The 11,547-nt window shown below is 54.9% G+C and overlaps 1 protein-coding gene across 4 annotated transcripts in view; it reads left to right on the top strand.

Annotated features, from left to right (window-relative positions):
- KCND3 (potassium voltage-gated channel subfamily D member 3) overlaps positions 1 to 11,547 on the top strand; it is a 226,941-nt gene that overhangs the window by 10,661 nt on the left and 204,733 nt on the right. For 3 of the 4 annotated variants that reach the window (XR_004623354.1, XM_034654086.1, XM_034654084.1), the window contains exons 1-2: positions 3 to 88; positions 6,955 to 8,132. Coding sequence is in view for 3 of the 4 variants with exons in the window: in XM_034654086.1 (XP_034509977.1) it covers positions 7,027 to 8,132 (1,106 nt within the window). In the remaining variant the exon portion in view is untranslated. Of the gene's footprint in view, positions 1 to 2; positions 89 to 6,954; positions 8,133 to 11,547 lie in introns of those variants that run through there. The other variant, XM_034654085.1, reaches the window with a different exon arrangement.

Genomic DNA, 11,547 nt, shown 5'->3' with positions numbered 1-11,547 from the left:
CCGGCGCCTCCGCGGCCCCGGCTCCCGGCCGCAGCTTCCTCGCGCGCGCGGGCGCGGGGCGCGGGGCCCGGGGCTCGCTTCGCCGAAGGTAAGAGGGACCCGACCGAGCCTTCTGGAGCCAGGAAGTGTAAGGAGCGCTGCTCCCACGCCTGTTGCTCCAGCTGCCCACGCGGCACCCTCCCACTCCTGCGCCTGGGTGGGTGGGCGCTGGGGCGCCGGAAGGATTGGGGGTGGGGCCGGCGCCGCGGGGGAGCAGGCAGCCGGCCCGGGGGCGTCGGTTCCCTCCGGCTGGCTGTGCAGCCACCTCCGGGCAGCTCGGCGACGTGAGGCTTGGGGGTGGGGGTGTGAACCTCTGCCCTCTTTCCATTGGCCTGCCTTCCCTCGGGGTGCCACAGGCAGCGCCCCGGGATCCGGCGGCAGGTGGCGACGGCTTGCTCGGTTTCCCCTGATCCTTGGGAAGGGAGGACTAGAGAAATGGCTGAGGGTAGAAGCAGGGAGCAGTTTGGGGCGCTTCGCAAAGTTCTCCAGCCCGGCGAGCCGGCGGTGTGCCTACCAGAGGCTGGGGGCCGCACATCTGGTCTTGCCCTACGCCGCTTCCACCCTGAGAGCTCTGGGAAAGGTCTCCAAGCGACACCCAGGGCCAGTGCGACCCGGGGGAGGGGGTTCGAAAGACTCACTTTGGCGAGGTGTCTACACCGGGGATGGGGCGCAGAAGGGACAGGGCAGAGAAGTTACCTGGAATCAACTAAATTCCTGCACTTGCTTAGCGTTGACATTTGAATCCAGTCCAAGAGGTTCTGCTTTTATCCCGGGCAGCCTGATGTATCAGCAACAGGCTGAGTTTCCGGACCTGGACTCTTATAGCAAGGAGAAGGCTCCGTTGTATTTCTGAAGAGAGGTTGTCAGAACTTTCTTATGATCCTGTTCGTAAGACTGGGCTGGGGTTCCTCTGTGGTGCATGTTGGTATTTTGCATGAATGTATGTGATGGTTAAATGTATGCCGTATTTACCGTTACTTCAAGGAAACCTGGATATTTCATGTCTGTAGAAAGGGCGTGCAGGAATTCAATGCAAAGCGTGTATACATTTCCCCGTGAGGACATGTTGGCACACAGATGGGAATTGATGTGTTTATTTTTCTGTGTCACTACTTGAAGGCAACAAAATGCGAGTACACAAGGGACCCCCAGAGGAAGAAAAATTAGTAGCTTGTTCCCTTTTACTGTTGAGGAGGCTGGAGAAAAAGAGAGTTCAGGAAAGTGCCCTGGCCAGCCTAGGAGTGGCACTGTGGGAGAAGAGGAGCTGTATGTATGTCCCAGGCCTGTACCCCAAGGATCCCCCCAGCCTGGCACCCTGTTGGTTTCATGGCCGTCCACCTAAACCATATGGGCAGAGGAGAAGTCCCCCTGGATCGTCAGGACCCTCCTTCCCGAGACTGGCCCCGTTCTGGGCTAAGCGCCGTGATATAAAATTGTGGAAGGTAAAAGTTTCCAGACTCTTCACACCCAGCACTCTGCCGAGGTCACTGAAGGGCAGACCTTGGTGACGACGCAAAGCTTTGCTGCCCTGTGCCTGGGCTTAGGTTAGGTGTCGGTCCCCAGGACAAGCTGTCTGGCCACTTTGCCCACTTTGGGCCCTCTCCCTCCAAAACATGAACTGTTTCATAGGGCTGACTTTTTTACAGCAGGAGAACATATATTCCCCTCTTCTTGGATTTTTTGCCTTTGTCATTTTAGCCCTCACCTGTTTTAAATGGCTCTTCCCCAGCCCCCCCACCCCCCATCTTTCCCACTGTCAAACTCTTCTGCCAAAAGCAAAAATAGCTTCAGATTTTTCATTTGTAAGGCGTCCACGTCCTAGTAAAACCTTGGCATTTGAGGCGTGTGCAGTGCCATTGGCTGGAAATGGGGCCGCACTCTTGTGCCTGTTGCAGAAATTCATAGCCAGGTCTGCTCCATGAGGTGCTGGCCCCTGTCGGGGGGCGAGCCCTGCAGGGAGCACCGTGGAGAAGGCCTGCTTAAGCTGGGTCACGCCTGCAGGCTTCTGTGAAGGCCTTATGGCCTTGGGCCTGGTGGTCTGGTGGGAAACTTTTCCTCCCCTTCCCAAACCCCACCACCCCCCTTACACACACACATACACACAGAGAAAGTAGCAATGGGGTAATGTCTCCTTTGGGGGTACCTTTTACCCGGGGAACAGGGCTTAAGCCTCTGGAGACAGCCTGGCTTTTGCTTGGCCTTCTTTGGGAAGATTGGCCTGGATTGGTTGGGCCTTGGGACTAGAAGCTTTTATGATAGATAGAGAGGGGTTGTTTTTCCTTCCCTAACTCTCAATTATTCATCTGAAAGCAGTATGTGAAATACTTATTGCCCTTGAGAAGAGGAGATTGGCCTGAGGTGGAAAGGGTAAGAGGGTGGGACGCCGCTTGGCAGGGGCAGACACCAGCCACTGAGGCTTGGAAGTCAGGGTGGAGCAGCCCTGGGAGAATGGAAGGGGAAGGGCTCTGGCCTCGCAGGGTGCAGAGCTGCATATGTGGCCCAAGCAGGGTGCTAATGGGGTACCTCCTGGCTCAACAGTCTCTTATCTTACTCTTTGCCACCTGAACCCCCTCAAGGTCCTGCCTCTCTGAGCTCCATTCTGGGGAAAAGCAAAGATGTTAAAGGGTCAGAGGTCCAGGGCCCAGAGTCTGGGAGCCCGGCCCCCCTTACCCTCCAGGGAGGAGGCTAGGGGCTCTGTGGGAGGACCCAGCCTCGGATGGCCTCGAGTTCTGAGTGATGCAGGTTGGGCAGCCCGTTCTGGGCACCAGCCTCCTCAGGAATTCCCAGAACTGCCTCTTGTCGAGATGAGGCTCAGGCAAAGTCTGTCCCCACAGCAACAAACCCAGGTGTTCTCCTTCTTGCTTTGCATGGGCAACAGTTACGAAGAGGTCTCAGGGAGAGCCAAGGAGCTACAGCCTTGATGTTCCGGATCCTAGAAGAATCAAGGATTCCTTGAGCCGAAGGGCTCCTTGTCACCTTCTTGTCCAGTTCTCTCACTGGACAAAGGAGGATTCTGAGGCCCAAGTGCATTGGTGGCTTGCTTGCACAAGGGTAGGAGAGAAGTGAAACTGGAATACAGGGCTTCCTGACCTCCTGCTCCTTGCTGCCTGGGCCGGGGCGAGGGGCATCTCTGTCCTGCTCTCCTCCACGAGGAACATATCTGCCCACACTTAGGTCGGGAGTGCCAGTTTTGTAGTGACTCCATCCATGGTCTGTTTGAAAATCGTCAGCTCCTACACACACGGACTTCGGCCACTCTGAAGCGGTGTTTCTGAGTCTCAGCTCCCTCCCCGAAACTTCCATGTCCTAGGATTTTCTGTGAGGATACATGAAATTGTGGCTGTCAGGGTGCCTAAAACAGGGCCCAGGGCATTGTCAGCATGCAGTAAATGTTCCCTGAACGTGAACTGGCATTCTCTGTGACTGAGGCTTACGTGGCAGGCTTGCTGGCCCAACTTCCCTTGCTCCTTTAGAAAACGCGGCCAAGAGTGTGTGAAGGGACTGCAGTGGCTCGTGATAGCCCAGAGGAAGTATGGGAGTCATCAGGGTCCCTTTCTAGAAAAAGATATAAAATGCACAGGCTGTGTTCTCAAATCCGTCAGTGGCATGCCGCGGGGGAGCAATCCCCCTGTTCCTCTGCCATAATCAAGAGCTCGTCAGCCTTGTGCTGTTTTTCTCTTCTCTGAGTGATGGCATTTATAGGGAATGTCATTGTCATTCCTGTTGTCTTCTGCGGCATCTGAATCAACCTCCCTTTATGAGGGAGCAGGGGCACCTGTGCATAGTCTCCTTAGCATGCAGATGAGGAAACTGAGGCAGAGATTGGCTCCTTGAGAAAACCCGGCTGAGAGCACAGTGAGTCAGAGGTGCCTCGATTGGATTCTTTTGATTCTGATCCGTCTGCAGAGTTCACTGTCTGTCAGGAGAGAGAACGTCTACCCTTGAAACCCCCCCTTAGCAAGGCATGGAGTGAGAGTGACGGAATGCAAATGCCATCGACAAAATGCGGGTTCCCAGTTTGAGAACCTCCAGGATGCAGCACGCTGAGCTGCCTCCTGGGCTGTTGGGTAAAAATGGAGACGTCATGCCCTTTACCCTCAAGGAGCTTGCTACGGGATGGGGAAAACGCGGCCGTGCCCTTGAACTCCACATCGAGACTGCCTGGGTTTGGATCTCTCTGCCTTCTTATCACATCCTTTGGCCGGTTATTCCAACTCCCTGTGATTCCTCTTCTGTATCTGCGACGTGGGGACGACCGTGGTGTCTACTCCCCTCCCCTAGGGTTGTCAGTGGGGTGGGTTTGAGATGGTCCATGAAAGCACGTGGCATGGTGCCTGGCACCCAGCCAGCCCTCTGTAAACATCAGCTGCTCTTGCTCTCTAGACAGGAAGACCTAGAGAAGCAGCTAGCCTAGGCTCCAGGGCATGTGAGGGGGGGTGTCAGGCTGCCTGAGGTGGGATCCCTATTCTTTTCTTTTTCTAAAGATTTTATTTATTTATTCGACAGAGATAGAGACAGCCAGCGAGAGAGGGAGCACAAGCAGGGGGAGTGGGAGAGGAAGAAGCAGGCTCCCAGCGGTGGAGCCTGATGTGGGGCTCGATCCCATAACGCTGGGATCACGCCCTGAGCCGAAGGCAGACGCTTAACCGTTGTGCCACCCAGGCACCCCCCTATTCTGTCCCTTTCCGCCTGGCAGACTGCTGGCTCTCAGAATTCTTCCTAGGTTGCTGTGAGGGTGACAGGAGATGATCCGGGGAGAGATGGTGTGTCTGCAACGAGTATTAATTAGACACGTAGAACGTGCCCAGAGGGCGAGAGATGCTAGAGACAAGGGGCAAACGAAGTGCTGTGAGCCCAGAGAAGGAGAGAATTTCAGAGTGGCGAGAGAAGGGTCCATCACAGGGAGGATGAGGAGCAGGGAGGCGAATAGGCGGGCTGAAGGGGAAGGATATTCCCCACAGGAAGAGAGTGTCCAGAAGCAGAGCCGCACAGGGTCTGCACACGAGCCGCTCTGCTCTTGTTGCTGGAGGCTAGGACAGGTGCACGGGGCACGGGCCCGAATGGTCAGCCTTTGCGGCAAGACTAGGATGTCAGGCCAGAGAGTCTGGACGTGATTTTGTAGGCAGTGGGATGCGGCCCCACCAGAACGTGGCTTGAGCAGAATGGATTTCTGGGGACCAGGAGAAACAGATTTGGGGGTGGGGTGGGACGAGAGAGACAAGCAGGCCAGTGGGAAGGGAAGGAGGCCTGAGGGGATGAGGGCCTTCACGAGGGCACTAAGAGCTGTTGTCTCATTATTTGGCAACTCTTCGGGTGAAACAAGGAGAAAGACGGCCAAAGGGACAGGCCTGGGGTTAGGGCAGCAGCTGAACAAAAGGAGCAGCTTTGGGCAAAGAGGTAGGCTCGGTGTGACCTCGTGTGTGTATCATTGGAGGCATTGAGATGCGGCCAGTCGAGTGGCAGCTCAGAGAGTGAGAGGAGGTGGAGATCTGAGGGCCTAGAGGAGTTGGGAGTCAGGAGAAGGAAGCAGGTTGAAAGGGAAAGATAAAGACAAACCCCATTTACAAGACAAACCTCTGCCTCATTCATTTCAACAGAGTCAAGCCAACTGAACTCCAGAGGGTCCAAATAATTCTGAGAGAGGATTGGTCCCGTGTGCCAGTTTAGGATTAGTGAAAATGAGTGTGTCAACCCCAAACAATTTCCTGGTGCTGTTACGTGTGTTTCTGTGTCACCACATGTCTTCCCACAGATGGTAACACATTTGGGGATTCAGAGTCATTTCAGTATCATCCTTAAAAAGCCAGATTTGGGAAGGTAAATCTGTTTCTCAAAGCCAAAAATAATTCTCCGAGCCATTGTTTCCCCCCGATCCATGCAGGTGATGGGGAGGTGTGTCCACAGTGTAGTTCAGAGACTGGTGGGAGAGGGACAAGGTGGCCCAGGGCTGCAGGAACCTCCAGGGCAGGAGTGGGGCCGGGTGAAAGGGGCTGGCATGGGAGAGAGTATTGTTACATAACCCGAGGGAGCTATGGATGGTGGGCAGATGGAGACGGGAGGCGAGGAATCTGGAGATGGCAGAGTGTGGATCAGCTTCCTCTGGGAGGGAGAGGGACAATGCATGGAAGGCAGGTGAACCAAGAGCCCAAGAGCCGCTTTACGGCGTGGGGAAGGAGACCTGCCCGGCCTCACAGCCTCTCCCACATCTTTGTATCCTGGCACTGAGGGCATGTTGGAACGCTAGGTTGCCAAGTGCCCCAGAGACTAGCATCCCACCAGGGACTGCCTTCTCTATGGGACTTGGGGAACAGAACTGTACCAAGCTCTGGGCCTACTGTCTTCACCTGCCATGTTGGAGAACTTTCCGGACACAGGCAGGCCCAGCCTCCACCTCACCAATGAGGCGTAGAAAGAATGTGTTTCCCTGATCTTCCTCACCCACCCACCCCCATTCCTGATTACCCTGGTGGGTGAAGAGTGAAATAAAAATTATCATGTTTATCCCACTTTTAAATTCGTTTAATGAGAACTCATTTACCCTTTCCCAATTTAAATTCGTAATAACGCCATAACCTTTCAGAGCTGATTATTACCCACGTCTTCCCAGATCTTCCTACTAAAGAGGCTTTCCCTCCAAATGCTCCTGAGCCTTCCTGGAACTTGACAATTTGTCGGGCAGTCAACAACATCTGGTGAGCCCCCGCGGCTGCACTGCCCTGTGCTAGGCGCTCTCCCTAGGAGGGGAGGAAAAAAGAATCAAGTCCCCTCTCTTGGGTAATGACTTTGGTTTCGTTCGCTTGCCTTCAAGACTTCTGCTGTCTCACTCAGCAGTGACCCTTCCCCCGTGTCCCATTTCCCACCCGGGAGGCAATCGCGGACTCACCCGGTTCTCTGCTCTCTCCTCCTGTCTCCCAGGGGTCGCGGCACTAACTCCAAGCTGGTGTGCAAAGCCCCCGAGCAGCGGCCGGCCCAAGAGCTGGAGTCACCATGGCCGCGGGCGTGGCAGCCTGGCTGCCCTTCGCGCGGGCGGCGGCCATCGGGTGGATGCCGGTGGCCAACTGCCCCATGCCGCTTGCCCCCGCCGACAAGAACAAGCGGCAGGATGAGCTGATCGTCCTCAACGTGAGCGGCCGGAGGTTCCAGACCTGGCGGACCACGCTGGAGCGCTACCCAGACACGCTGCTGGGCAGCACGGAGAAGGAGTTCTTCTTCAACGAGGACACCAAGGAGTACTTCTTCGACCGGGACCCCGAAGTGTTCCGGTGCGTCCTCAACTTCTACCGCACGGGGAAGCTGCACTACCCGCGCTATGAGTGCATCTCGGCCTACGACGACGAGCTGGCCTTCTACGGCATCCTGCCGGAGATCATCGGAGACTGCTGCTACGAGGAGTACAAGGACCGCAAGCGGGAGAACGCCGAGCGGCTCATGGACGACAACGACTCGGAGAACAACCAGGAGTCCGTGCCGTCGCTCAGCTTCCGCCAGACCATGTGGCGGGCCTTCGAGAACCCGCACACCAGCACGCTGGCCTTGGTCTTCTACTACGTGACTGGCTTCTTCATCGCCGTGTCGGTCATCACCAACGTGGTGGAGACGGTGCCGTGCGGCACGGTGCCCGGGAGCAAGGAGCTGCCGTGCGGGGAGCGCTACTCCGTGGCCTTCTTCTGCCTGGACACGGCCTGCGTCATGATCTTCACCGTGGAGTACCTCCTCCGGCTGTTCGCGGCGCCCAGCCGTTACCGCTTCGTCCGCAGCGTGATGAGCATCATCGACGTGGTGGCCATCATGCCCTACTACATCGGCCTGGTCATGACCAACAACGAGGACGTGTCCGGCGCCTTCGTCACGCTGCGGGTCTTCCGCGTCTTCCGGATCTTCAAGTTCTCGCGCCACTCCCAGGGCTTGCGGATCCTGGGCTACACGCTCAAGAGCTGTGCTTCCGAGCTCGGCTTTCTCCTCTTCTCCCTCACCATGGCCATCATCATCTTTGCCACTGTGATGTTTTACGCCGAGAAGGGCTCCTCGGCCAGCAAGTTCACGAGCATCCCTGCCTCTTTTTGGTACACCATCGTCACCATGACCACCCTGGGGTAAGTCGGTGCCGGCGGCCGGAAGGGCGGAGGTTACACGGGAGGGAAACGGTGGAGGGTAGCAGGGTCCGGCAGATGAGGATGGAGTCACGTGTCCAGTCGTAGGAGCCGGGGGAGTTGCCTCATCAGAAAGAGGAAGGCGCGCGAGTGATTTGTTGGGGCGCGAGACCTTGCTCTGAATTGAGTTTTCTTTGGGGGAGGGGGGAGCATGCATTTTATAAAACATGGAAAATTAAGCCACTATTTCTCTTTTCAGCTGTGCATTCTGTGTATGTGTGTGGGGTGGAGGGAGTGGCAATGGCTGCTTTCTTATATGCATCTGTGTTTGTAAGGGCTGCCACGGGGGTGGAAAAACGAACGGGGCAGCAGGTGGGAAGGAAGAAGGGCCCGAGCAGTTGGGCGAGTGCGGTAAGGAGCGTACACGGTTGCATTAACCAGAAGACACCGAGAGCATTCTCTTTGGACCCTTCCTGCATTTCTTCTCTGCAGCGTATCTTTTTCTCTTTTGCTTTACTTCTGTTCTCTGCTGCCATAGATGCTCATGGGTTCAGTCGGAGCAGACTCTCTCTAGGTGATTCCAAACTTGGGTGTTCTGCAGAGCGGGGCACCCGACTTGGTTTTTTCTCACTGAAGGAGGAGTAGCCTTGCTTTCTCGGCCTGACTCTATGATTGAATGACCCGGCCTACCTGGGCCGNCACGGGTGACTCCGTCCCTTCCTTCTCCCCGAGGTCCCTTCTCTAGCTGAGGTCCCAAAAATGTATTTATGGTGCTGGCAGGCGAAGCTTTCGATCAGAGGAAGGGGCTCAGGAAGGAGATTACAGTCTTCCCCCTAACAGGGTTAGAGCCAACAGAGGCAGCTTTATGGAGACATGTATTTCTTAGGGGTTTCTGCTTCGGCCGTTGGAAGTCATTGAGGCTAATGCAAAATCCCTTTACAATTCATATGCTGGGTCTGTATTTGCTTAGGCCAGGAAGCATTATATTGCTGATGGAGAATTCATGAAGCTTTTTATTTGGTCTTTGACAATTTGGTTGGTGGCATCCTGGTGATTCGATTTTTTTTTCCTGGCTGACACCCTGCGGCGCTGGTGTCGGTTTTTCCATAGTGCTGTGTGTGCTTATTGGGAATGACTGAGCAGGTGACGGGACCTTTTAAAATGATTACATTTGTCATTGTGCCACCCGGGAGGGGGATAGCGAGGGGTGTCATTGTCCATTTGTGGAGGCCACATTTGATGGGGGCATTCCCCTTGCCGCTTGTCTGTCTGACACAGCCCATCCTGCCCCTTCCTCTCTCTCCCACACACACACAGTTTTTCGAACAGCCACTCGCATCTGGAGTGGGTAAGAACGGTCGTTTGACCTTGTCTCTTGACGTAGGTGCAGATGTGGGCCTCTTGGCACAGTGGGATATTTAAGGATTAAATGGCCTGGGAGCTGGTCACCATGTTGGGAGAAGGAGCCACCTTGCTCCTTCGAGGCTGACCCTGACCATCCTTTAGCTTCCCTGGAGGGGACCTCCCCCATGGCCAGGACTTCCCTGGCCCTGCTCCTGACGTGGCTGTGACTATCCCGTGCCCTTAAGTGCCCTTTGATGGCACTCATGACACCAGAGGGATGTCTCGGGACTGCCGTGGGGAGAAAACAGGCCAGATGGATGGATGTCAGAGTTAAAATGGGATCATTTCAGAGGAGATCGATGGAAACTTCAGGGGCCTCCTGCCTATTACTTTTTATTATTAGTATAACAGCATATGTGTGTCTACTCTGTGTCAGTGGTGTGCTAAGCACTTTGCATATATTATCCCTTTGAGTCTTTACAGCAGCCCTGCAAGGTAGGAAGAATGCCATCCAACTTTGCAGATGCAGCAGGTGAGGCTCAGAGAGGTCAAGTAGATTGCTGTCGTCATACAGCTGATCGGGGCAGAGCTGATTTTCCAATGCCAGTCTGGCTGTCTCCAGCGTCCCTTCCCTGTTCACTCACCACTCCGCTTGTCCCCATACCGTCGGGGCCGTGGGTGGAAAGCAGACCTCCAGGGTTACTTCTTTTATATTATGGCCTCAGGGGGTCCGTTTATGCTAGTCATGTCACTCTGGGACACGAGCACCGTGAGTACTACAGCCACTGTCCTAGGCACACAGGGAATTTCTAAATGAAACATTTCCATCTGGCCAGTTTAAATGCTGTCTTGGAAATCAATGGCTGCATTCCTGGCAAAATCCACTGTTTTCCTGTCGCTGGAGAGACAACTGATTTCCTTTAGCATCCACCCTGTAGGTCAAGGGGTGAGTCCAGTGTCGGGGGACAGACAATCTTGGCCTTGTATTTACTTTCTGAAGGAGGGGAGGGGATGGCAGGAAGCAAGAGGCCTCTCCCTGAGAGCTAGGTGGTCTTCTTGCCTTGCTTGAAGGTCTTCCCAACTCAACCCTGGCTGGTTTCTGTCCTGAACATATTCACTGGCTAGTTGTAGGCCTAAACCATTCCAGAGAGCCCTTCTTTTTCTTACTCCTCGCTGGCATTTGAGCCCCCAAGTGGCTGTGGAATACCAAGGGCCAATATTGTGCCACATTCCACGGTCTGTCCGGCTGCTTCCAACAGCTCCCAGCGGACACTTTGTTCTTCCCATATTCAGACCCTCCCTGCCCTAACCCTGCCCCCAAGTTCCAGTTTCAGTTTGGGAGAAACTGTCTTCGGCTCCTTTACAAAGGAGAGCTGACTGACAGGTTATGGGGCTGGGCTGAGGACCGATGTGCCAAGGGAGTTCACGCTCCCTTGCTCAGGTTCCCATCCCTGCCCACTTTCCCAGGACTCACTGATGAGTTACTCAGGTGTCCTCTGGGGAGGGATCTCCTGGAACCAATCATTTCTGTTTATTTAATATCTCAAAATACCTTAAGCACACAGAACAATAACGGCCCAACTGCCGCTGAGGCTCGAGGATGGCTTACCTTTGTAGCCTCCTGCACTGGTGGGGAAGACCCCCATGGCCAGCCCATGCTTCCCTTATGCCCCCTCGACCATGGAGCTCTACATGCGCCACAAAAGGATTAATTTCGATGCTCATAACTGCTGCTATACATAAAATCCTCAATTATCTCAGTTAACAGAGTAAAGGGATAACACAGGACTCCAGATATTAAATAAGACCAACAAAGCTAGTTTGTGAAGGTGCTGTATATTGTAGACTTTTTAAAGCAGATTTCCCTTCTGAATTTTCTTGGACTTTGCTTGGCATTATGGTTGGTCTAGACTGTCTCAGTCAGTCTGTGGGTGAGGCTCCGGTTCAGCGTGGGGAAAAGGGGAGCATGCCGAAGGAAAGCCTCGCGAGTGAGCACCCACCAGGGCCGTCGAGGGTCAGCTCCAAGACTGGAGGGGATGAGGCTGTCTTGGCTATCTTTAGGGGTGGGGCTCAG

The sequence above is a fragment of the Ailuropoda melanoleuca genome, chromosome 2 (assembly GCF_002007445.2).
Source record: "Ailuropoda melanoleuca isolate Jingjing chromosome 2, ASM200744v2, whole genome shotgun sequence".
Lineage (NCBI taxonomy): Eukaryota > Metazoa > Chordata > Mammalia > Carnivora > Ursidae > Ailuropoda > Ailuropoda melanoleuca.
Note: the sequence above shows the minus strand (reverse complement) of the source record. Positions and strands in the feature narration are given on the sequence as shown.